Consider the following 27,227-nt stretch of genomic DNA (forward strand, 5'->3'; position numbering starts at 1 on the left):
TATCTCTGAGCCTATGACAGTACCTGTTTTAAGAGTGTTGCAGATTGTGATACAACCATCAAAGTCAGTGTCCTCACCAATCGCATCCAACTCTTTTAACCCAGGTCTCCTGGAGAGGGCATCGGCTGCTGAGTTGCAACGACCTGGCCTGTACTTAACCTCGAAGTCAAACACCGCTAATTGAGCAATCCAGCGCTGCTGAGTAGCCCCTAATTTAGCAGTGGACAGATGGCATAGCGGGTTGTTGTCAGTCAGAATTGTAAACTTAGACCCAAGCAGATAACTCCTGAACTTTTCAGTTACTGCCCATTTTAATGCAAGCAGCTCCAACTTCATGCTACTGTAGTTCCGGTCATTTTTTTCAGCCCCTCTAAGTCTTCGACTCGCATAGGCTATAACCCTTCTCTTCCCTCCTTGAACCTGATATAGCACTGCACCTAACCCGAGGTTGCTGGCGTCAGTCTCCAGAACAAAAGGAAGTTTGAAATCTGCATACCCCAGCAAGGGTGCTTTGGTCAACCTGTCCTTCAGTAGTTCAAAAGCCTCTGAACATGCTGGTGACCAGGCTGACTGGAACAACTGACTGGCCTTGACTGGACTACTTGGTCCGATGCAGACGTTTACAAGGTCATGAAGAGGTCCTGCAACCTGTGAAAATCCCTCAATAAACCTCCTGTAATAGCTGCAGAAACCTAAGAAGGATCTAAGCTCTTTTACAGAGTTTGGAGTTGGCCAGGCCTTTACAGCACTTATTTTATCTGGGTCAGTACCAACACCTTCTGCTGATACTTGATGACCCAAAAATTTGACCTCAGACTGGAGAAAGTGGCATTTCTCAACCTTAACTTTTAGACCTGTGTTTTTTAACCTCTTAAAAACTATTTCAAGTCTCTCAAGATGTTCTTTGAAGGTCTGAGAAAACACAAGCAGATCGTCTAGGTAGACTAGTACAATCTGAAATATAAGGTCATTCATGGTTGCCTGCATTAAGCGTTGGAACGTGGCGGGTGCATTGCACAATCCGAAAGGCATCCGTAGATATTCAAATAAGCCAAACGGAGTAGTGAAGGCCGTTTTGTGCCTATCTTTTTCATGGACTGCAACCTGATGGTAACCACTAGCGAGGTCAATGCTCGAGAAAAATTCTGCACCACTCAGTGCATCAAGACTTTCATCAATGCGTGGCAGCGGAAATGCATCACGCCTGGTCTTTGCGTTAAGTTTTCGGTAGTCCACGCATAACCTAAGACTGCCGTCTGCCTTCCGCACCAAAACAATTGGGGAAGCGTATGAGCTTGAACTTTCCTGGATGACACCTTTCTTTAGCAATTCTGAAATGTGTTCCCTCACTTCTTTGTATTGATTCGGTGGTACTCGCCTGTATGGCTGAGAAACTGGGGTCTCATTCAATACAGGGATTTCATGTTGAACATGTTTAGTGTAGCCTAGGTCTTCATCATGCACTGCAAAAACATCAGAGTATTTTACTAAAAGTGCCCTTAGCTCTGTTTGCTGTTCAGGTGTGCCACCTAGGTGTAACCTGTTAAAAAGGGCCTCTGCCTCTTGGTCAGGCTTCACATTAGCCCTCTGACTGTGACTTCCTCATGTGACGCAGATATGCGTTGGAATGTAACTTCATAGGGCTCATCTTCAACACACTGACACTGAGCCAGAAAGCCTAGCCTGGCTTTAGCGGGGAGCCACACATCATCTTTTGAAAAGTTGACTACCTGGACAGGGAAGATTGACCTATTGGCTACTATCACTGTGGGCAAAACAATAACTCCACCAGGTAGTGAAGTGTTGCCTGGTTCTAACATCAGACTAGAAGTGTCATTGAAATCTCTCTTAGGGCCCCTCAGATACACCGTAGAGACTGATTGAGCAGGTAGGTGGTATTTGTCTTTCCGTGCTATTCGTGCAATGCAAGATTCCTTTACAACTTTTGCCTCGTTCATACATTGAAAGGTTTCCCTCCAGTCTGAATCCAGTTCCCCTCCAAGAGCTGCATCAAACTCAGTGAGGATCAACTCCTTACATCTTTTGGCAATGTTCATTCCGATGATCCCTGATGGGGATGAATCAAGCTCATTTTTATCTGGCTGGCTGTCATCGCTGATTATCAAAAACCCACATTCTGGAATGGTGATACCCATGACTTGAATATCCAGCTCAACATAACCCAGATAAGGTAAAGGCAATTTGTTTGCAGCAGTGATTCTGAGCCACTTTGATGTATAGTGCATGTCATCATCCCCCCCATGAAGGTGGTCTCTGAAAAAGCTTTCAGTTAGAGTGCTCACATTGCTCCCAGAGTCCACAAGACAGTTCAGGGGAATGCCACCTATTTGGATGTCTACCACAGGGCACTTTCCAACTGCATTTTTTAAGAAGCGTTCTTTGGTTAAGATTTTTGGTGAGCCTTCAGGTTTGCCTCGCATTGCCCGACTCCTAGCAACCGAGGGTTCTCGTTTCCCTGTGCCGCCGCGGTGGGTGAAGCACTAGTCCGGGTTTGGTTCCTCCATGCAGTGCACTGTCTAGCCATATGTCCTACTCCTTCACACTTAAGGCAGATAGGCTGACCATCCTCAGTGTATCTGGGGATCACTTTGGATTTGCTGGTAAAGTGAGCTCCACTAAACTGAGCTTTATGGGTAGTGAGCTCATGTACAGCGTTAGTCAATTCCCCTATGGCCTTCCCCTGCTGAGCTATTATTTTCACAACCTCCTGAAGCGTCACAGCTAAATCAGTTTCAGTGTTAGTCTGGGGTTTAGCACTTACTCCTTGTCCATCAAGGGTGTCTCCAATTAGGTTCCTGCTCCTTGCTACGGTTGAACTCTTGGGTTGATCTTCAAGTGTCCACATGATCGCCTCCTCTCGAACATCAAACAGGCTGGACAGAGGTTTCTCTCTGATGAGCCTTCGGAGCTCACGGCGGAGGGTGGAGTCACGCACCCCTTCAATAAACTGGTCGCGTATTGCGAGCTGTGGATCAGTAACAACGTCAGGAGAATTTAACAGAGCGGAGTTCAGAAGTTGAGAAAGAGCGTGTGAGTAGTCTCTCAAGTTTTCCCCCTCTAACTGCCTGCGTGCATAAAAAGTGTGTAGCAACTGAGGTGTAGTGCGCTTCTCTCTGAATGCCTCCCGCAAGTACAAAAACAGACGACTTGGTCTCACCGTCTGTCCCCGAGTACGTAGCTTAACTTCCTCTAGCGCAGGCCCCTTAATGTGTGACAGAATAAAATCAACCTGGTCCACTTCCTTCAAACCCCTCAGACTCATAGTTCGCTCCACTTCCTCAATGAACTCATCAACAGAGTGTACATCTTTACCCGGGTCACCATGAAAAGGTACAATTTGCTTTTCTCTAGGTATATACACAACAGACCTTGGTTGTACATCACTCAAGGAAGCAAGGCTGGACATCACAGCATCATGTTTTCTACTCAGTTCACAGAGTTCTCTCTGTATCTCTAGTATTTGGTTACCACTCTCCAACAGAGGTGCAGCCACATTACTTCCTGCATGGCTGGGGCCAGGCAACTCCCTGTCCATGCCCCCTTCCCCGTCTGACATCTTAAATGACGCTTTGGACCTCAAGAGTTCTTTGGGATCGATGTGCAGCTCCTGGTGCTATGGCAGCGATCTCCCACTTGCTGGAATATACTCCTCTTCACCACTGCTGTTGTCTTGTTATTAAAAGTTTATGTCAATCTATTGGTACATAAGAAGAATAGTCCCTCCCCCAAACAAAATAAAATGCTAAACAGACCAAATAGACCTGGAAATCCCACTTCTGACACCAAAAGAGGCTAGTGTGTGGCCGAGTATAAAATAATAGGCTAGACACACACAGCTCCAAAATAATGTGGGTATTTTATTTCCCGACTATTCCAGAGAAAAGGAACAGCATTAATTTTGGCTTAATTTGGTTGTGAAGAAATAAAAGAGAAAAAATGTAAGATGGAATGAATATAAGGAAAAAATCCCCAACAAGACAACAGCAGCGGCCTTATTCTAAAATAAAACACAATAGAGGCCACCAATCATTTACAGGTTCACAGTAATATGCAAAAACACAATGTTCATAACAAATACAAAAAATACTCAAACTCACAGAAAAATGGGGGCAAAAAGGACCGGCTCCTCCCAGCCTCACCCACAAGCAAGCTGAACAACGTTTTCTCCCCTCTGTCCAGAACACGCATTAGAAATTTACACAGTGGACGATAACTAAAATTTAACAGATGTGGGTGGAAATAAAAAAAAACAAACTCACGCCGTCCCGCAGCTCCGTGGCCTTGCCGAATGCCCCGCTAGCTAGCCTTGCTAACTAGAGCTCCTCCACAGCGCAACTTACTTCAGTCTTCCCCGACACGCCGTCGCGCAGCTCTGCGTCTCGTTCGTTCGCCAGCTAATTAAAGCTCCTTCACTCCAACCGTGCAGACTTTGCCGGTACTGCACCAAACTCTGTCAAACCCCTCTTTGCCGACGCACATGTGACGAACCAGGAACGCCAGTCTGCCGTATCGTTATCTCCTGCCGCTCGTGACAACATCCTGGCCTGCCAGCCTTTAGTATAAACAAAAACCCACAGCGCCACTTAGTGGCCCCTTCCAGCACTACCCATTTTAGATTGACTTCACTCCCTTGACCTGGTTACATATATAAACCGTTAAATATTTTAGTGGCCCGAGCGGACAAGTGAAAAGTAAAGTCTTGTGGTCCGCACTGCTCGAAAAACAGGACCAGGCCAGCGGACAAATGGCTATGTCGAGCCCTGCTTATATTTCCAAGGTATGTTCCAAACAGGCTGCAGGGTAGCGCTCTTGTCTCACAGCAAGAAGGTCCCTGCTTCAAGTCCCAGCTGGGAGACCTGAAACAGAGCACCAATGGGGGACCTTTCTGTGTGGAGTTTGCATGTTCTCCTCGAGCATACATGGGTTTTCTCTGGGGACTCCAGCTTCCTCCCATCGTCCAAAAACATGCTTCATAGGTTAACTGGCTACTCTAAATTGTCCATAGGTGTGAATGTGCATGGGTGTGTGATTGTGGCTCGGCGACAGACTGGCGACCTGTCCAGGATGTTGCTCAGTTTTTTTTGAACAGGGCCTATATCATGCAAAATCCACTTTTTGAGCTTTTAAGTGTATTATAATGTTCATTCCTCACAAAAAACAACCCAACACAGTATTTTGATCCATTCACGCATTTCTACGTTTCCTCAAAAACCTGCGCTCTAAGCACCAGCCCCTCCCAACCCACAAAAACGAGCGGGTTCTCACAGAGTGACGTACAGTTGAGGAACAGCTCCTTCCAGGAAGACTCTGTGCTGCCAGCCAGGCTAACGCACCCACTTTGCGGAGCTGGCATTGATCAGCAAAAACTCTTTCATTTATATGGACAATCAGCACATCCATCCTTACAAAAGTTTGGATGTTGTTTGTTTTCTTGGGTGAAGCGCAGACGTCGGCTCTAGGTTGACGTCATGAAATGGGCAGCTCCCACAAGGAGAGAAAGCCGAGAGCAGAGATGTAGTCGTCTTATTTCTGGGTAGGAAAATGAACCAGCAAAATACCTCATATTTAATAAAAAAAATGTGTTCTTTTGTGTTCCAAAGGTGATATACTATTCTAGTATACAGAACCACTTCTAGTATACAGTCAATGGTTGGTACTTTCCTATCATGATCACAGGTGTACATTCGCTTCACGGTTAGCTGGTGTCACTCCTCATGAACTGGTTAACTCACAAGCTTGGGATTTATTTCTAGAAATATTTTAGGTTACAATGAAGAACCAGTTAAATGAACCAGAAGTATGGCTCCAGTCAGATGAATAACATGAAAAATAGAACAGCTTTGTTCTCAGATGATCTACACAGATTAAATCGAAGTTCTTTTTGTATAAACAGCACAACTGGTGTTGAGATGAGAGGGAATATTTGCTGAGGTGTGGAGTGATTGCAGCACAGCAGGAAGCACCAAGGAAAACTTTCAGTTCTTCTCCTCAATAAACAGAGAAGAACAAACATCTAACAGAGAGTGGCAGGAGATACCCCCACAGAACTTCACTGAAGCTCTCATGACTTTTTGTATCTTCGTTCCCTCATATACCAGAAGAAACATTTCTGTCACCTCGTATGTCTGCAGCTCTTTCATATCAGCTGGCATCATGACCAAAATTGAGTGGAAACTGTTTACCAATAAGGCCATGAGTTTAAAAAAAAAGAAAAAGGAATCATAAATAAACCAGCAGAGTCTGCATCTTCAAACTCTGTAGTTCATCAAAGACGAGTGGCGCAGGCCGTCTATGAATGTCAGGAAGCAGAACAACCTGAAGACAGCGGCTCTAATCAAGTTCTGGAGGGATCAGCTCATGAGGAGCAGCACTCCAGGGAGCTCAATCAGCTGAAACGTGGCTTGCTTCTTTTTCCTGCACCTGCTCTGAATAACGGCAAGAAGATTTTTACTCTTGTGCCTACAAAACTTTTTAATTGATACCAGGGGATTTTATTTTTCTGGTCTTCAGCGTCAGATGTTGTGGCAACATGGATTAACAGTTGAAGCGACTGCAGGTATTTAAACTGAAATGAAAAGAAAGAAAAGAAACCAGAAAACTCTCCTCAGTTTCATGGGAAGTTTAAATGTGTGCAGACAGGGTGAGCTGTGTCGACCATCCGTCGCCTCATATTTACAGAAGAAGCTCCGTCCATCCGTCCGTCCGCTCAGTGTGTTTGAGAACAAACTGGAAGAACAGGAATTTCCCCTCTCGTAAAAACGAGGCTTCAGTGCACTTTATGGCAGAGAAGCGGTCACTAAAAAGAGCTGTCACGTCCCAGCTGCTGCTTCTTATTGTCTCTGCTTGAAAGCCTTTAGTTGTTAAAGCCAAACAAAAGTCAGCACTTTTTCTTTGAACTCGTCCACTTGTGTTGGAGCAACAGTTCAGGTCTTCACACACAATAAGGTGGAACTCTGCACGTTGGTTTGAATACATTATAAAAGATTATAAAGCAAATTTCAAAAATATGTAGACTAAAAACCACTTTCGATTTCCTGTAAAAAAAAAACAATTATTTCTTCCAGTGAGAGCCCTCTGAAGTGTTTCCTTTGACCAAAGTCAAAGTTTGAGTCCAGGGGCCACAGGCTCGAACACACACAAACAGGAAAACGCACGCTAAGACACAGCTGAGGACCAAAGCGCAGCTTGTCAGCATACCAGATGTGACCACGCGTGCATGCACACACATGCGTCTACACACGTGCACACACGTGCACACTAATGAATACTGAGCCATGAATTATGCTGGTCAAAAGAAATTCAACAATCTTCTGCTGCTCTTCTCGCGTCTCAGGACGCCTGTCGCTCAAAACCTGTTTGGTTTTATTTGCAGTTATTGTTAAAAAGAAACAACTTTTTTGTGTCATCTTGTACAGAGGCTTTAATGATCCTAATACACTGGGGATGAATAGATTTGCAAGATGATAATTGAGCAACGACTCTGAATTCAGACTTCATCTGGGGTTTTTAGTGCAGCCAACATGTCTGGCTTAAGTCAGATTCCATTTGTTTAGACAGTGATGTGGACATCAGCCATGCAGCCCGACCAGGAATAAACACGGTTTTGTTAGAGGTTTTAGAACAGCCGAAGCAGATCTTCTCAGTTCTGCAGCATCCTCCGATGTTTCTTTTGTTCTTCAGAATTGCACCTGTTGACTTTGTTTCTGCTAAATATTTTGTTCTTACTGAGTCTCTTTAAATTAAAAGTCCTGGAACTTAAAGAGAAAGACCTTTGAACTCTGAAAATGCCTCCTTAAGACATATCCTTATGCTATAATGATGTGCAGATTTTTCGGAATTAAAGGATTCACATTACCGGTATATACAAAAGAATACTGATAGCTTTAGATTATATAAGATCCTTCTTTGAGTTTGAACAAGTTGTAAACAAATTACAACAAACAACTTTTTCAAAATTACATCAAATGTGATGAATTTTGACAGTCCTACATGCATGATTTCTGCTGGTTTCATTATTTTTTACTTAGATTTTTTGTGATGTGCAACACTAAGGATGTAGGTTCAGACTGCAGACAGGTTGGTGAAGAACACGGTGAAGCAGTGAATCGGATAAGTTATAATGCTGCGTTCACATAGAAGGCAATGTACGTTTCAAATTTGATGCTTAATGCTTGTTTACATAAACCTGATGCTCCCACCACGTGTGGGAGGAGTTTATTTGTTATGACTGAGCTCTACAAAGGTGGTGCTAACGGGGTCTCCATGTCTGGATTCATGTGATCATTCAGAGACTCTCCCAGTACGGTGATCTTCATCATCTACTGCAGAAGCTGCGTGTGAATGACGGCCGCTTTTAGCGGTTCTTCTGTCTCTCTGTGACTCAGTTTGAAAGTTTACTGTCCCTGATTAGTTGGAGGAGGGGAAAAATGAAAATAATCATTAAATTAGGGAAGTTTTTAATTATTTTGTCAATGCACATAAGAAAAAGTCAAATTTTAGGAGGAACACAAACAACAACGATCGACTTCTCCTATTTGTTGGTTTTGGACTCCATCCCCTGATTACATCAGCATAGTTTAACCCTCAGCTTAGTTAACATCGACAGATCTATTTCAAAAACGTTTTCAGTGGTCTTTTAATTGTGATTTTGCCATTTTAGCCAAAATAAAAAAAAAAACAACCTGCAGTTTTCTTAAAACTGGTTTCTGCAGAGCGGCAGGATTTTATTAGATATTCGCCTCTGATTTGAGGGTAACCCCTTCCCCCCCAGTTGTTGAGAGCTCTCTGTTTACTCACCCTTCTGCCAGCTTACTGCTCTTCACACCCCAAACCTAACATTACCATTGCAACAAAAATAGCGGACAATATTGGAGTTTCTATCCAGCAGAACAGTTTGAGCCAGATGCCATCTCAAACGAGGAAAAAAAAAAAGACAAACCTGTATCCAGTAGAAAAGAGATCTTGTAGCCCATCCAACCTATTTTCTACATCACAAATAAGTTTTTTTTTTTCAATTGTGTTTTTTTGTCTGCCCCTTATTTACAACACTTTGAATAAAGAAATGCTCAAATGTAATTTCATTTTCTTATATTTGACCTCCATCATAATAAAAATGCCACAAGAACATGTTCAAAACAGCAAAAACTCAATTTTCATCAGAGTGGGCCTTTAATTAGTGTCAGATGTGTCAAGAGTGATGCTCGATCATTTGACTTACAATTTACATTAAAGGGCAAGTTCTTCATTGCTAGCACTTCCCTCGTGTTTTAAGTATGGCAGCAATAAAAATAAATGGATGACAGGAAGTGAGCGCAATGGAATTTGTGACCGCAGGGTTCAGTTTGTAAATGTTTGATTCTCCCTTATAAAGGTGTGACATGATGGGGTTGACATCATGAAGATTTATGGGAATCTTTTTTTTCTTTAAAAGTCTTTCAGGAGAAATGTTTTATAGTCGCTCCAGTAAAGCAGCTTAACACTGACCCACAGAAGAAGACATCTCACATAAGGGATGAGTCAGTGTTGTGTTGACACATAACAGATTTGTTTTCTCTTAAATTGTATCTTTAGGCACGTTTGTCAGCAGCGTCTGTCTCAAAGATGCATAATTTGTTTCAGCTTTTTTCCTTGCATCTTTGAAAAAAGCCAAAGTAACACACGCTGACAGGCATGGAACCGCATTTTTAAGGCAACTGTGTGACTCTCAGAGCTAGGAGGCAGAAACTGAAGGAATCTCTGCTCAGTGTGATGTTTGCCTGGGGAAACAAAGGAAGTGGACAGTCACGGACGCGTGCTGAATGCGCTGTTGTGATCTCAGTGACCCTCGTCATCCGTGGAGAGGAACATGTTATTGAAAGTTGAGGAACTCATTTCTGCTTTAAGGTTCTTTTGCCTTTATTTCAATACAGATTCCAGGTTAAATCTGCAGCCATGGCTGTGTCGGTGGCGTGACAGTTTCATACGTGGCGTTGCATGAGGGCTTCATCGTCGTGCTCATCCTGAAGGGGTTTCTGGATTTGACTTGAGATTTCCCTGGACTCTGTCAATCATTTCACAATTTATGCAGCGTAAAAGTTTAAAGTTTCTGTCTAAATTGCATTTTTGAAATAACTGGCGAACCCCAAACTTATGCTTAGGCTTTGCATTTTTCTAGGATCATTAATTGTGCAGTTTTTAATCAAAAGAAGAAGAAAAAAGGTGTCATTTTTTTTTCAGGAAATAGTTTTTGCAGAACGGCAGTAGTTTATTAGAAATTCACACATTGTGGGTGGGTCTGCATCACAAATGCAAAACTTTCCAAACAGCATTTTTTTCATCTGCTTCTGATTCACAAAGATTTGGATAAAAAAATATTCAGAAATGCAATTTTGTGCTTCAATTTCTTTAAGAATTTTCTCCATTAATAGAAAAACGCTGCAAGAACATGTTAAAAACACCTAAAACAACACTCATCAGAGGGGGGCTTTAAAGTGTTTTCAAGTTAACCCAGCAGAACCTACGAACAATTTTCTTCTGGGCTTTTGAAGTTAATTTGGCTATTTTTTGCTCATTTTGGGTAGCAGTAATTAACAGGAGCCAAACAATAAAATAACTTAATAACATGAATGAATGAATGAAACACAGAAACCAAATTTGATCCTGTGTGATCCGAGGTTAAATATTTTGAAAATGTATCAGGCCTAAAAAGAAATTCTATTGATTTTAATCATAGAAAGTGAACAGATCTATTCCGGTTTGAATGTCCTCTAAATCGTGATTTGGTCAGATAATTGATGATAAACACTGGGGTTGCTATGGCTACAGGAGGTTTGGAAAACAAAAGAAAGAAAATCTGACAGTCACGTCAGTTCCTCAACATTTCTAAATCAAAACTATAAAAAGAGGGAGTTTGAAACGGTAAACCCTCGTGATGGCCTTGAACGTTGACTCGCGTGTCTCACGCGCCTGCAGGTCGTGGGCTAGAAATGCCACTGGGGAGAGGATGTGTTGGACCTTGAGACCCGCGGAGTCCTGTGATTGACGCGCTGGAGAGCAGCATGTTGTTCCTAATGAAAGCTTGCCGGCTTGAGCCGATAAGATCTGCTGTCGGAGGGGAGAGAGATCGATTCCCGCCGCAGTTCCAGCCTTCAGTCTGCGGGGAAGGGGATTCCGTCTGAGCGGGAGCAGCAGCGCCGTGAGCGGCGTGTGGAGAAATGCGCCGCAGAGATTTTGCGGATGCGCAGTGAAAGTTGGAGCGTGGCAACTTTTATTCGCACTTCGTGATTTAAAGCCTTTGACTTTGGAGCGGGAGGCGGTAAAGCAAAGGCCAGCGTTTCACGTGACGCACCGCGCGGCTCGATGCGCCCATGTGCTGTTGAGCGCGAGCTTTCTCTGTCTCTCCGCTCGTCCATCCCCGCTCTCCACAGCTCGGGTATCACTTACCAAGTCCGGACCAATCCCCGCGCGCTGTCAAAGCTCGAGACCCGGCGGAGGCAGGGCGGACCGGGGAGGAAGCGCAAGAAGCAAGCACACACCCAGAAATCTACTCATCCATCGCCTGTCGTCTGTCCCCCCCTCCCGCTCTGACAGACGGAAACAGAGGCAGCGCTCCCCCACCTCCTCCTCTCCTCCTCCTCCTCTCTCCTCGGTTCGCCTCTGACTGCAGCTGTTTGGATTCAAGAGGAGGCGCGAGGCAGGATGCGCGATGGGACAAGCGTGCGGACACGCACTCCTCTGTCGTAGCCAGCCGCCGTCCTCTGAGATGTAAGTGTGCCTGAACTCCTGTGGTCTGCATATTCCTGCTACTTCTTCTCTGACTGTAGAGGCGCACGGCGTGTGTGTGTGCGCGCGCGTCTCTATGCCTGTGACCTGGCTGCTGGTTGTCATTATCCCCACGACGCGCGCGCTCCATGGAAACTGTCAAAGACGCTTCGGACGTTCCCGCTCCGTGACCTTATCGCGCCTTTGCATCTTCCAGGTTCCATGTGGTTCTGCTCAGGCAGGTTCTGCTCCTGACAATGATGAATCCTGCAGGAACAGACCCATGCTGTCAGATCTGCTCCACGTTTGGAAGGTTAGAGGCTTTTGAGGGCGGATTGTAAAAGAACCACATGAGGATCCAGAAAATCTGCAGCAAGAAAGAATGTTTTTTTTCTTAAAGATGGGCCACATGGTCAGTTGTCCCTCTAAACATTCTCAGGTTTGACACTGTAAAAGGTTGTGGTGAGTAAGTTCATTAAAAAAAAAAAACTTTTAAACTTTCTGCTGACCAAGAGCCATTCAGCACCCTTATGGGAACAGGTGGAACCTCTCTAAACATGAATCTTAAGCAGAACTTTTCCATTTTGTTCTCTTGATGTAAAGGGGAGGACAGAAAATATGTGCAGGGATCAAAGCGGGCTGTCAGCATTATTATAATAATTGGCCTACTCAGCTGCTCTAACAAAGCGCTCAGGAGTTGCATCCCAACTTAGTGTTAAACACGGGTCAGAGAGTTGTTCATTAGACGGCTGCGACTGTCGCAGGAGTTTTGTGTTTGGCAGGAGTTTGTTCCCAGATGAAGACGCCTTGATGATTGTTGTGTTTGGAAAACCCAGAGGTTAAAAGGTTAGAGCCACGCTCAGTCTGAAGAGATGTCTCAAAATCAATTGGAGTTTTTCCGCTTTCTTTAAATGCATAAACTGTCATTGTTTTCAGTTATCTTTCCCCTGTTTTGGGCTGAGCATCAACATTTCTGAATAATAACTTTGTGAAACCATATTTTAAACATGAATGAGTACAATAGTTTTTTTGTATAAAGTTGAGAAATCCTTTGAAGGGTCTGGCACGTCCATCTCCATTGGTTTTAAATGATTAGTAAGATAATAAATCCATCTGAAAAGAAGCTTCTTACTTTGTTTGTTTGGCTGTTCTTGGGGAAAACAACCAGAATTGTGACGGGGGGGGGGGGGGGGCAGCCTGCTAGGCGGCAATTTCTGGAATACAATGAGGTTCAGCAGCTGGTCTCACCTGCCTTTCCTCAAGCTGGAGCCGCTTTTGACTTTTGGGCAGCACAAAGGACGGGTGAAGGCCATGAGATGAGCCGTGACACTCGCACAAAACACTCCAGAGCAGATGTCATGTATTCAGTGGGTGGAACAGACACCTGTTTCCATGGAGGAACTGGAACCATTGTGCCTCAAAAAAACACCAACATTTGTTTTTCTGGATTAAAAAAAAAATTGGAGCGCCAGTAATTTCTCACTTAGGTCTGGTGATTCTATAACAACTGTCTCGGTTCATGAAGACGAGACTTCGTGCTCTCCTGCCATTCATTTAGTTCTATCATTTTAACAACCATCACACGTCACCCTCATAATGTGTGCTTTTGCGTGCCAGTGGGTGTGCACCTCAGTGGTCTAAGCCTGAAAATATTGCTGTTTCTTGGAGCGTCGCCAGGAAGTCAGATTCCCCAGTCCCCTGCTGAGTACACTCACACACGCACTCAGAAATGCACAGCAGCAGTGGAGCTGTAACCTGACTCCTGATTAGTGTGTGTGTGTGTGTGTGTGTGTGTGAATAAAAGAGAAGAGGAAAGATGCTGATGTTTCACTGCCTTATCATCAGTAATGGTCTCATCAATACTGAAATATTCAGGCAAAGAGACGAGGCAGATTTAAAAAAAAAACATTTGCATTTGTGTGCTTTTAGTCTGTAGATGTATGCATGAATTTGACCAAAACATCAGAGACAGATGACATTTCTTTGAAGCTTTTCAGTTTAAAAGGCATAGAAATGAAATCGCAGACACCTGCATACAATACAAATCTTATTTGTGGATGGATATTTAGTTTTGTATTAAAAGCATTGAGCATTTTGTGCTTGCGTAAACATTTCATAATACATTGAATTTGAGGGATAAGTAATGTAAGATGGACAGAATTGTTGAAAAAGTGGAGTTGTGAGTATTAATCCACATTTTTGGTTCCTGTCATTTTTAAATATTGGGTGTCTTACAATATTTGGGGCAAAAATTGGAGCCGAATCCTCCAGATAGAATTAGGAACCATTGATGAAAAAATAAAGTTTCTGCAAAAAAACAAATAAGAAGAACTCTGTTCTTTGAACTGAAGCAGCTTTTAGACAACAAACTGAATCCAGTCGTTAAAGCTTTAGTCACAGACACCTATACAGGGGTTGACCTGTACGGTTGTGCAGGTTTTGGGGTTGTCCGGGCCTGTCTGTCCCAGAGAAGAACGGCTGGATCTTAAGGGAAGCGCAGGTGTGTCTTTCAGTTCCCCTTGAGAGTTTTACAGCTACAAAGGACATAAAAAATGAAAAGTCCCATTGTTATGCGCCTGGGAAGTGTATCGTGAAGAATTCGTTAGGCATGGAAGTTACACGCACCTATGGTGATGCTGTCCTACGTAGCCCTTACGCCACACTCACGTCGTTAGTAGGGTGTAAGAGTACTGGCTCCTCACTGACCACACGAATGCTACATGCACAAAGTGTCCACGTGATGCATAAGTGCCCGTCAGGCTACACGCAAAGACAGTGCATTTATCACATGAACAGCACTAACATGCTCCTTGCACAATCTGCAGAATTTGGGGGGTTGCAAAAAAGTAAAATCCATACGCCACGCCTGCGTCTTACCTATTTCAAGCTTACTTATCCTTACGCTTTGTATAAATGTTCAGTACAACCTGTCACTTGAAGCATGCTCATAGAAAAAAAAGGTACATGAAAAATTTTGCTCCACAGATTGACCAAGCAGTTTAAGTCCTTGATTTTTTTTGTGCAGACTACCTACATTTCCTATACAGGTTTGACCATTTTTCCAGCCTGTACCCACCTGAAAGGGCAGTAAAGACTATGGCTTGAGTGCAAATTGTCTCTTTATAAAACAGCTGTGATAATATCTACAGTTTTAACTTCTTTCTTCATGCTTTTAATTGTTAGTTTAATATGTAGAGTAAAAGTCTGATTTCTGTCATTTGTTTGGTAAAATTCTTGTTAGTCATCACCCAGTTATTAGAATCTTCCTTTCATTCTAATTGTCTGACCTTAAGGTCAGCTGATGGTCCTTAACGCCATCCGGTCATTGCTCCTACCTAACCTTTGGAAGAAAATTGGCCCAAACACAGAAGAAGAGCAAATTCAAATGTAAATGTCAACTATTTCATTACATACAGGTTAATGAGGACTGGTCCATTTCTTTTAATCTCTTTTATTTTTTCACAAATTGGCATTTTTCTTTAAGCAGTTGGGGCATAGGCAAAACAAATCAACAATTTGTAAATCTATACTAAAAAAAAAAACAGTACTAGGGGGCCATATTTTTATTCATAAGTTAAACTGTAAATATTTGCAGTTTAATAAATTATGATGGTTTCCATCGTATCTCTAAAAATATATCGAACTTTAATTCAAAAGAAGCACTTTTCATGCTTTGAGCAGATCAAAGTGCATTAACATGCAAACAACAATCAAACATGCAAACAAAAAAGAAGGTAGCCACAAAAATGTAAATTATTCCATATAAAGGACACCACAATTTTCTGTTTAGAACCAAACTGTATGAAACACAATTGAACTGAATTGTGGGGAAAAGGGAATTGTTTATTCCTGCGGCATGCGTTTGCATTATGTTTACATTGAAAATGTAAATTGCACGAGTTAAGCTAAACTTTATACATTATTGTTTTATTACATTAAACCAGGCTTAGTATTAGCCACCTGAAAGATATGTCTTCTTTATTACTTGCTTGGTAGCAAATTAAAAAAAAAATGTTGCCTTAACTTTTAGTTTTTAGTTGTTTTGTGAAACACAAATTTATATACACACTCACTGGCCACTTTATTAGGTACATCGGATGCACATCCATGATGCCAATCTCCCGTTCCACATCCCAAAGGTTCTCTATTGGGGTGAGATCTGGTGACTGTGGAGGCAATTTGAGTCCAGGAATCTCATTGTCATGTTCAAGAAACCAGTCTGAGATGATTCTGGTTTTATGACATGGCTCCTTATCCTGCTGGAAGTAGCCATTAGAAGATGGGTACACTGTGGTCATAAAGGGATGGACATGGTCAGCAACAATACTCAGGTAGGCAGTGGTGTTGGAACCATGCTCAATCGGTACTAAGCCACACCTACCAGCCTGAACCATTGATACAAGGCAGGATGAATCCATGCTTTCATGTTGTTGACGTCAAATTCTGACCCTACCATCCAAATGTGGCAGCAGAAATGGAGACTCATCAGACCAGACAATGTTTTTCAAATCTTCTGTTGTCCAAATTTGGTGCGCCTGTGTGAATTGTAGCCTCAGTTTCCTGTTCTTAGCTGACAGGAGTGTCACCCAGTGTGGTCTTCTGCTGCTGTAGCCCATCTGCCTCACGTGTTGTGCGTTCAGAGATGCTCTTCTGCAGACCTGGATTGTAACCAGTGGGTTTTTAGTTACGGTTGCCTTTCTATCAGCAGGAACCAGTCTGACCATTCTCCTCTGACCTCTGGCATCAACGAGGCATCTCTGCACACAGAACTGCCGCTCGAAAGATACTTTCTCTTCTTCCGACCATTCTCTGTAAACCCTAGAGATGGTTGTGGGTGAAAATCCCAGTAGATCAGCAGTTTCTGAAATACTCAGACCAGCCCATCTAGCATCAACAGCCATGCCACGCTCTAATCTTTCTTAAATCCCTTTTATTCTCCAGTCTGATGCTCAGTTTGAACTGCAGCAGATAGTCTGGACCATGTCTGCATGTCATTGTAGCTGACCTAAATGCATTGAGTTGCTGCCATCTAATTGGCAAATTAGAAATTTGTGCTAACGAGTAGTTGGACAGATGTGCCTAATATATTAGCCGGTAAGTGTAAATATTTTATTTGAATAGATAACCAGATAAGATCACCTATGGCTTTGTTTTATAGGTGAGTCCTGACTGGGGGATTGAAAAGCTGCAAATTGATCTCAGTAGAAATTGGATTCCAGAGCTCAAAGGATCCAGAACATGCTGTCAAAAGTAGCTCATTGTGAATCAGGAAGAACAGCGGACCTCTGATCATCTACATACACCCCATGTGCCACTTTACTGTAGTTGCTGTTTCACAAAAAAAAAGCCTTTTGGGTTCTGGATGTTGTTTTAAGTGTTTGCTCTCAAAAAGCCTTTGCAAATGGTCTCTGCTCCATTAACTGCAGGCTGAGCTCTGGTTAATAGGCTGTTACACATTAATAACTCACTAAATGACAGTCATAAGGTGCAGCTTCATTATTCAGGATATTGTCGAATAATAAATTAGTTCAAATTTGAAACTTCTTATCACTAAGATCGACAGTCTGATGCATTTCAAGCGTTCATCTCTTTGGATTCAATAATGAAAAATGAAATCTGAGATTCTCTGAAGATGGGAACGGTGGAGGGCGATGGTGGTGTCACCCCATCACTGAAAACACCTGCATCAGTTTCCTGGGCCTTTAAGGACTCTGCCAACCTGGATTAGTATGAACACAATGATTGGGTAGACTACAAGATGCTTTTAAGACGGGTGAAAAACAAAAGGGATGATGGTAAAGAAGCTGAATCTTCAAAGTCCAAACATGACTATGAAGAGATGAAAGGGAGGAAAATATGGTGTGTATTTTAGTTGATGAAAGAATTGATTTTTTTTTTTTTTGTCTTCATTCCACACCGCAAACTCTTTGGTTTGTTTTATGCTGTAAATGAAGACATAGATTTTCATTTTAGTTAGAGGTCTTTTATTTTAGATGCTACTCACCTAAATCATGTGTTAAGTGGTGAAATATATTTACAGTCTCGGTCAATAAACAGCAGTCTGCTCACCCAGAGGAGATGTGACTGATGAGGCGCAGAATGTATTGATTCCAACATGGTTCATGTCAGCATTGGTGGTTTGGAAGAGCCGAGGAGACGCAGCAGGAAGAGAAATTTATACAGACCCTAAAAACCTGAATTTAAACACAACAAAATAAAAGCCTGAAAGCAGATGAAATAATCTAGCTTTGACTAACAGAGAAGAAATCTTTTCATCCACTCAGGGATAATCATTTACCAGAATTCAGATGTATAAATAAAATGACAGAAACAAAAAAAATCAACCCAAAAAGAAACAGGAGATCCACTAAAAAAGGCAAAAATGCTCAGATTTGTTTAATAAATATAAACATGAAATTACTATGTTTGCATTTGCTGTTTTTTTCTTATTTTTGATTAGAGGAAATCCACAGATTTCAGTCTTTTTTTAATATCTTAAATGTCTGCTTGTTCATTTCCTTTTAAAAATGTTGTTTAGTCTTAAATAAATCTTAAATTTATGCTGCACAGCAGCATAATCTATTGTTAGATTTACTGGATCTGAATTAGAATATTTCAGGTTGGTTACATTTGTTTTGCATATTGATGACACACTCGTGTGGATTCTCATGTTTAATCAAAAAACTGTTGTTTTCATTTCATTCGTTTAGGAAAACTCGCATAAAACCGACGTTTGAAGCAGCAAATGTATTCAACAGCAACCAACGTGTTTCAGAAGAGCATAAAAATGATGAAAGATACATGAAAACAAGATCATTTATGATTTAAATGATTAAACTTAAAGGTAAAGGTTTTATGCAGGCAAAATTTACATAGCTTTATTGACAAAACCATATCATCTTTTTATAATTTAGGCTTTTAAAAATAAAATGTGACATTGGTCATTTAAAAATGACAATTAAAAAAGGGAACAAATAATAGAAATGACACTGAAATATGTCTAACATAGAGACATGATTAACTCTAGGCTTTCTTCTGCAGATTTATTTTCTATCAGTTTGATTCTAGACGTCCAATTCAACAGTTTTACTCAGAACATTAAATACTGCATGGATTAAACATGCTTTACAAAGTGTTTTTTATTGTTTAATCTATAAAAAATGTAGAATTCGTGTTTTGGTTTTAGGTCAGAGTCTCTTCAAACTAAAAGAACGTAAGTGGAGTTCTGTTGTCAGGAAATTTCAACGTGAAAAATTTCGGGATTCTGCAATTTCTGTCAAAGCAAGACAAACTAAAACAATCAACAACCATTGTGGCTATTAGGAAGTGAAGTCATAAGCAGAAAATAAACATATATCAACAGAGGAACCTGTGGCATGGTTGGTGTTTTGTGAAGGGGTCCGACAGATCCAACCGCAGCAGCAGCAGCAGCAGCAGCAGCAGCAGCTCCTCTTGTCCCCTGTCTCATCTCTGTGGACTGCTGCTGCAAACAGGTGTTTTTGTGGGTTTGTGTGTGTGTATTTGCGTGTGTGTATGGGTGCAGTTGTGTCACCGTCAGTAATCAAATGGACAGCACTGCGTGTGCACTCCGACGGGAAATGAAGGTGGAAGGTGAGGCAGCTGTTTGGGACACAGAGCTTTGGTTTAATTAGCAACAGGATCATGTCTCTTCTGCAAGTGCTGATGGGAAGTCTGCTGCTGCTGTCGGCTCCACTCATCCATAAGTTTGTTTTTGTGGTGTAACGCCAGCGTGCCTTTTGAGCAGGCCGTCATGACTCAAGTCTGACATGAATCCTATTTAAGTTTCACAAAACCGCGTTGGCTTCTTTCTCAGTTTTTCCTTAAAAGTAAATGTCCCAACCTTTGGAAGAGCATTATGACTACTATATGCCACATCATGGGTCAGTGGCTAAAAACGGGCTCAAAGATCCACCCAGACGTAAATTTAGGATCAACTCCAAAAACCTATTCTGAATTGAAACTAAAATGATGACTGAAAGGAAAGGGGGGAGAAACAAAAAAAAAAACAAAAGGTGAAAATACAAAACAGCAGCTGTTACTAGATTTAAAAAAAAAAATTGTCAGTTTTCAAATTTGAAGTCCCCCTCTGATTCAGTTCAATTTCAATTTTATTTCTATATATCACAACAATAGTCTCAGTGGGCTTCATACCAAGAATTGTTTAATGAACACGAAGTCATAAAATACAATAAGTGATTGCTAAACTGGGCATCCCTGCCCTTAGACCCCTTTTTCTCGGTAAGGTAAAACTCTTAAAAAGAAAAACGGATTCCGGGAAAAAAAGAAGAAACCTCAGGGATGTCCACATGAAGGAGGGATCCTCTCCCAGGACGGACAGCTGATGTACCAGAACTCTTAGAGAAGAATTAACTTATCTAACACAACTACATGTTTAAATAGTCAAGCAGACGTGCTTCTTCCAGATGATCATGTATCAGTCTATTTTCAAAGCGTTCCCAGTGTTTTTTTTTTAAATTATGATGATGTCAGTTTTTTTCAAAATAAAAAAAGCCTGTCATTTTCTAGAACAAAGTTACTGCAGAGCAGCAGAATTTATCTGAAATAGTCTCTACATTGTGGGCGGGACTGTTGGTGCAGAGTAACCCTGCCCCCCCGTTCCGCTCACCCACTCGTTTAAACGCCCCTTCCGCTAGCTTACAGCACCACAAACCCCATGAAATTACATTTTCCTTCTGTTTTTTCTGTTCGATCTCTTGGTCTGTTTAGAAAGAATTCCTTTCTTCTCCTCGGATCTTTCCTGTTCCATCTCTGGCCATTGAATTGCTTGTTGAAGCCCAGAGCTGCGTTGCTGTTGTGAGGATGAGTGTCATTGATGCAGTCGTTGCTGTGCTCGGCCTCGGCAGAGGAGATGCTCGATACTTCTCTGAAGCCTCATGCTCTCTTTTTCTATTATTGATCGGATTTATTGATCGTCTGCTCACTCATAAAACCAATTAAACAGATGGAATTGTTGTTTTTTGGATATTTGATGATTGTTATGATTGTAAATTATATTACTCATCTACTCATTTTATGTTGGCTGAAAATTGAAAGAATGATTAGGAGTCATAAACGCATTAACGGCTCATTTGTATGGTCAAGGGGTCCAGTGTATTTTCTTTCATTTTTTATTTAGATACAATAGTCTGTTTTCTTGTTTTTCTGCTTAATATCTTTTTATTTTGTTGAAATTCAACTTTTTTTCTTTGAATCTTCCAGCTTTTGCTAAATCTGCACATTTCAAACTTTGAAATGTCCCTACAGGTGAGAAAAACATAGGAGGAGGCAGCAGGTGAGGTTAAATGAAGGGCAGGTGTTTCTTGTCTTGGTTGCTTGGTAACTTATGATGTCGAAGGTCAGTCTTCTTATAGAGCATCAGTGTAAGGATATAGTTTGTGCTTTGATCCAACTTATTGGATTATGCCGCTTCAGGTCGGCTAGCAGGAAATGATTGACAATGGATAACAGAAGCTAGGGTGACATAAAATTTTCTATATTCTTACAAGTCTTCAAAGTAAACTTGACGTAAACCTTTTTCTATGAGTGACGTCACACTGATTACCCCCAGTTGTAATTTACAGTCTATGGTGTGGACTTACATAAGTTTCTAAAAGACACAACATTTCAGAAACGCAGTAACAAGACTTCTCACAATGCTTTTGTCCTGCATGTGACAGGCAGGCGCTGACAGAAGACAAGATGCTGAAGGAAAGTTGGGAGAGAGTCTGGATGTTTGACCCTCTGACACAGTTCAGCTGACATTTATGCAACATGAAGAAATTTCTCCAAACAAATATGCAGCCGCTGTCCTTCACCCCCCCCCCCCCATCTATATTAAGCAGGAACAAACGCTTTGCCATGGGCAAATATGAGGCTGCAAAATGAGATTTCACACAGAAAAGATCTGCCACCCCCTCATGCACACACACACCCCCCACACACTCATGAATCCAAATAAACAGTCAGATGATAATCTGTCTTTGTTGTCAGATGAGGTGAAAGTCGTTTGCTTTCAGAAGTCTGACATGCTAATAACCTCCAGGAAGCCCCCCCCCCCCCCCCCCCACGCACACACTGATACTTTCACTTCTGAATTTATTATGACCCCTAAATGTTAACACACTGTGACAGACACCAGTGAACACACGCCTACACACATACACACACACACACACACACACGCACAGAGGGTCCCTCTCTGCTGCCCCTATTCTAACTTTTCTTTAGGTTATGCTTCTTACAGGCCAGGACTTCACTTTGTGAGGCTGTGCTTAATTTGTGTGTCTGTCTGTGTGTAGTTAGTGTTTGTGTAGTCTGTGTGTTATGTAGTGATACTTTGTAACTTGGATCTGCCAGTTTGTCTCTCCTCATCTTCCTCTCTCTGTCATCCATGATCCCAGCTGGTCCCCTTTAACACTCATCCTGACACACACACACACTTCAGAGTGTACGCAAACACACAGGACAAAAATACTCCAGTCGTATTTGCTGACAGGAGCTTCTTTGGCTTTCTAACGTTCTGTTTCTTGTTTGTTTTGTTTTTTCAGGCGAAGCAAATATTTAAAAAGAAATCTGCCAACAACAATGTTTCTGCTTGTCTGCGTAAATTTCCTCCTGTACTACTGTAGTTCTACAGTATTTCTTCCTCGGTGCTGCAGCTGCTGCTGGAAGTTGATGTATTCCACCTGGATCTAAAGTGTAAAGGTGAACCATGGCTTAGGAGGCGTACCCAGGTGCAGCTTCACTCTCACCATCAAAGTCAACATGTGAGGAGTTTCTATCTCCTTCAAAGCACTCTGGGGAAGAAGGCGAGTTTAAGTCTTTGAGCTTGTTGCACCTTTTTCATGTCCTTTTCAGGAGCTTCCTTGTGGATTGATGTCTAAAAGCAGGCACGGCTTTAATCTGTTTTGTCTTTTTTTTATTTGTTGAAAGTGCCTCCGCTGTAATCTCTTTGCCAGAGCGTGCCCGTTCCTCGACAGCCAAGGAGGCTACTTTGATGTCAGCAACAATCTAAAGCAGCAATGAGAAGTAGAAGTAGCTTTGATTGGAGGAAATCATAGTTCTACCTCATGATTATGTCTCTAGTTTTTTTCTGTGCAGTTGATCAAAAATAAATGCAGTTGAGCTTTATATCTTCGGGAGTGTATTGTGTTTAAAACGGTTGCAAATTTCAGTTGCTTTTTGTTGAATTTTTAATTCTTTAGGATCACTTACAATGCTACATTGCTCATGATGAGGAGTTTAGTTGAAGCCAAACACATCCATCCATCATCTCCCACTTAACCTAGACTGGGTCATGGGGGCAGCAGTCTAAGTAAAGAAGCCCAGACTTTCCTTCCAGGCCTCTTCCCCCAGCTCTTCTGGGGGTACCCCAAGGCGTTCCCAGACCAGTTCGAATATATTGTCTCTCCAGCGTGTCCTGGGTCCTCCCTGCGGACTCCGCCCAGTGGGACATGCCTGAAACACCTCCACGGGACCAGATGCCTGAAACACCTCAACAGACTCCTTAATAACAATAATGGATTGGATTTTTCTGCGCTTTTCCAGACGCTCAAAGCGCTTACAATGTATGTCGATCATGTCCTCATTCATACTTGGTGATGGTTAGCTACTGATGTAGCCACAGCTGCCTTGGTGCAGACTGATGGAGGCATGGCTGCCGGTATGCGCCTACGGCCCCTCTGACCATCATTCAAATGCATTCACACACCAGTGGAGCAACAATGGAGGCAGAGAGGGGGAGGTGTCTTGCCCAAGGACACGACGGTTGGCTGGGAGAGCGGGGATCGAACCGCCGAGCCTCCGATCATTGGCCTGCTCAACCACCTGAGCCACTGCTGCCTTGTGATTTGGAGGAGCAGCAGCTCTAATCTGAGTTCCTCACCCGATCTCTTAAGCCTTAATCACATGCGCCAATACGGGGGGTTGACCTGTACAGATGAAGCTCAGTGATTCTGTTTTTGGGTTGTTCGAGGCAGTGGAGGGTCGTGGAGAAGAGCTGCCGCACGTGAAATCTGCACACACAGGGTGAAAATGTGGGATCTAAGAGCTGGTAGAACACAAACTACCCTCTGATTGTCTAATTTCCCCCTTTTTTAACAGTCAGGCTGCACGCCAGGAGCGGAGAATTATCACATGAACAGCACTAACCGGCTTTTGGGGAAGTCTGCTGAATTTGGTGGGATTGAAAAATTGAGAAGTGTACGATGTGCCGCCATCTTATCTACTTCACCCTTACTTACCCTTACGTGTTGTATAAATGTTTGCTGCGACCTGTTGCCCGTAGCGTGCTTGTAGAAAAAAAATATGATTAAACCTTTTTCTCTACGGGTTCATGAAGCGCAGTCTACAACCTTGATATATTTTGCAGACCACCTGTGACCCGTACTGGTTTACACATTTTTCAGCTGAAGACAGACCACATCCAACTGTAAGGACAGCTGTGACTAAGGCTTTAGGTAGCGCCCAGCCACCCTGTGGAGGAAGCTCATTTCATCCACCTGTTTGACCTTGTTCATTTGGTCATGACCCAGTGCTCATGACCAGGACAAGGTGTGCATCAAAACTCATTATTTCTAATGGAAGTAGAAATGCTGAACTTGCATTTTTGAAAGTGAAAGCTATTTTCTATATTTCACCACGCTCCTACAATCTTCTATAATCCGATATGTGGAACACTGGGTCACCACCCTTCTTTTCTTTTGTGGTATTTTGTTTCAAAGTGTCTACATTTTTTTTTTTTTTTTGACTTTATGAAAGTCGGAAGGCACACAACCACCTTCTTTGGAGCCAGTAGAGAAGGATCCAGACTCGTTAGTGATCAGAGTCGTTAGTTTTTCTGAGCATCCAGGGTGTTCCTGTCCTCTAGCTCAAACGCTAGAGCTCAAACGCAGCAGACCGACTCTTTTTGCTTTCGATAATGTCTGACTGTGACGGAGGAAAACCTGAGGGGAAGTCGCCGTCAGACACACAGGTGGAACGGGGAGTGATACAACAACTGAGTTTCAAAGGTCCCTTTTATGTTTTCCTGATTGTTTTAGGAGCAGAACACCAAAACAGTTGGAACATTTGGTGACACCTCCACCCCTCCTCATCCTCCTCCACCATTTAACATTTGCGAAGGATTTCTCAGACATCTTCTCCTTTGATTTTTCCTGAAAGCTTTAAAAAAATGTGCCTTTTGTTTGAGCAGGAGAAGGGAAGCTGTTGTTCATCACTTTTGAATTATGTTTTAAATCATCTGAGCTAATTAGTTATTTTATTTCTTTAAGCATTTATCCTCCCTGAAGGGTAAAAATAATTATTTTTAGAGTAACCACTTTTGGATGAAACAATTAATTGGAACTAGTTGGTCTTGTTTGTTAAAATAGATTTTTAATTCGTTTTACTGAGAAAATGTATCACATATCCAAATATTAAGATGAACAGATTAATTGAGATGCGTCAACAACCTATAGGAGCTTCACCAAACAAGTGTTTAACTCCTCTTATATTTTGACCTACGACAGCAGAGAAATCTCAGCCGAGCAGGAAGGGGAGTAACGTCAAAATGTTCTGGAAAAAAAGCCTTCTCTCTACTTTTGCGAAATACGCTCCGGCTTAAGTTTTCACTTGACAACAATAGTGTCAGCTGAAAGTTTTTTATAAACAGGAATGTTACTCTCGTGTTTTTCTGCAGCTCAGCAGCACCGCTAAATTATTAGCTGCCACTGTGTAATGTTATGAATTCAAAGACATGCTTTTAAATCTGACTTTCTTTGGTAGAACTGTCAGAAACATGCAACATATTGAAACTAAAGTTGAGGTATTATCGATAAATTCTTACAAAATTGTAGGATTTAGCTGGGAAACATTAAAGAAAAGTCCTTATAAACTATTTAGGAGAGTTTGAGATTTATATTTTTTATTGAATGTTTGAATCCAGACAGACATCCTGCAATTCTTTGCTCACATTTCTAACCCTTAACATTAACCGATAAAACAGATCCTGAATATTAAAGTGGCTTTCAGGTGTACACACACGCTTTTTTTCCTGTTCTCATGCATTATACATCACATATGAGACCAAACTGCTTTTTCTTTTCCTCCATTTCTTTTCCTCCTTTCATCTTAAGCTTTCGCCTCTCGTCTTCATCTTTGTAAAAATGTTGTCCCTCCCTCCCTCCTGCAATCCCCCGCCAGTTTTCTCCTTCCACCTTCTTGTGTAATTGGTGTTTCAACCCCAGCAGTGATTCATTCATTCATGAATGCACACTGGCTGGTCTTTCCTAGAAAGCAGCAGTGACAACAGTAAGCTGACAAGAAACCTGAAAAAGTGACCGTAACTCCTGATGACTTTTTAATGTTTAAGTGACGAAGAGGCACACAAAATTTAAGTTAAGACTGTTGAATTCTTAGTTTGACCAATTATATATACTAAAAATGATGCGTCATGCATTGTACACTCCGTGTTTCTATAAAGTGGGATCTTGGCTTTCATCTGATGGCAAAACTCCTGATTTTTAAAATCTATGCACTCCAAAATCAATCAGTAAAACAGCTCTTGAACATCTGGACTCATGGGTTTGGCTCGAGACAGCTTGTATAAACATTATAATTAAAGGAAGTTTGCATACTTTTAGCCTTTTCTTTTAGCCATTTCTTAAAGGTCTGGTTCTTTTGTTTCATACAGGCCTTGTGACTGACTACTGATTGTGTTTTTCATCATTTAAAATGTATTTCTTTATCTTTGTGTTTTGGGCAGTTTCCCATAAAAATGTCACCTGGCTGCCCAACATCATAATAAGAGGACTAGGCTGATGCTAAAGCACTAAAATGGAGGAACAATTCTTTTTTAAAACTATTCAAGAGTGTGATCTCTCTAATTGTCAGTGACAACTGATTTTGTAGTTTTTGAATGAAGCTGCATCCTTCTCCTTTGAAAACAAAGATCTGCTCACAATCAAAGATTTATGTGAATTTGGCAAACTGAACACATTCTGTACAGGATATAGCAGGAGGAGGAGATTGAGGAGATTGCAATCTGAGAAAAAAACAGGGAAGGGCCCCTGTAGTAGCCTTCTGTGGAACGGGTTAAACACATCTGTGTGTCATTGGACACCTGCAGGCTGTAAACGTCAGACTATAGATTTGTTTTCTCTGGATTGTTGGATCAAATTTCCGATTTGGATAAACAAGGTCAAGTTTGCCAAAGAAAGACTTCAGCAAAATTTGTTGCACAATGACGCACAACTCGGAACCCTTTGTCTTTAATCCAGTCTACATCTCTAAGTGGATTGAGAACCTAAAGGCGCACCTTTAGGAGGTCATCTCGTTGTTCAGTCAGGAGTCATGGTTGGCTTCATTTACAGCGTCAGTCGGTCGATGTGGTGTAAACAGATGTTGTTGTTTATCCATAGTCTTTTTACACTGATTTACCATAAATCCCTGACCATCCTTCACACAGA

The 27,227-nt window shown here is 42.0% G+C and overlaps 2 protein-coding genes across 3 annotated transcripts in view; one reads left to right on the forward strand and one right to left on the reverse strand.

Moving 5' to 3' along the window:
• Positions 1-1,580: 1,580 nt before the first annotated feature.
• On the reverse strand, positions 1,581-4,660 carry LOC111948444. 2 transcript variants are annotated; one of them, XM_023961663.1, is made up of 3 exons: positions 4,281-4,660; positions 4,119-4,192; positions 1,581-4,018 (listed from the first exon to the last, which is right to left on the reverse strand). In XM_023961663.1, exon 3 carries the CDS (start codon positions 3,575-3,577, stop codon positions 2,405-2,407), a length of 1,173 nt encoding a protein of 390 aa, XP_023817431.1. In that variant the 5' UTR covers positions 3,578-4,018; positions 4,119-4,192; positions 4,281-4,660; the 3' UTR covers positions 1,581-2,404. The 2 variants fall into 2 exon arrangements, with proteins under 2 accessions (XP_023817431.1, XP_023817430.1); XM_023961662.1 differs by having other exon boundaries at positions 1,581-4,192.
• A 6,400-nt stretch (positions 4,661-11,060) lies between these two features.
• Positions 11,061-27,227, forward strand: part of pde2a (phosphodiesterase 2A) — a 207,863-nt gene continuing 191,696 nt past the window's right edge. The window contains exon 1 of the mRNA XM_023961218.1: positions 11,061-11,763. Within this exon, the coding sequence (XP_023816986.1) occupies positions 11,705-11,763 (59 nt within the window). The 5' untranslated portion in view covers positions 11,061-11,704. The remainder of the gene's footprint in view (positions 11,764-27,227) is intronic.

This window comes from Oryzias latipes, chromosome 13 (genome assembly GCF_002234675.1).
Source record: "Oryzias latipes chromosome 13, ASM223467v1".
Taxonomy (NCBI): domain Eukaryota; kingdom Metazoa; phylum Chordata; class Actinopteri; order Beloniformes; family Adrianichthyidae; genus Oryzias; species Oryzias latipes.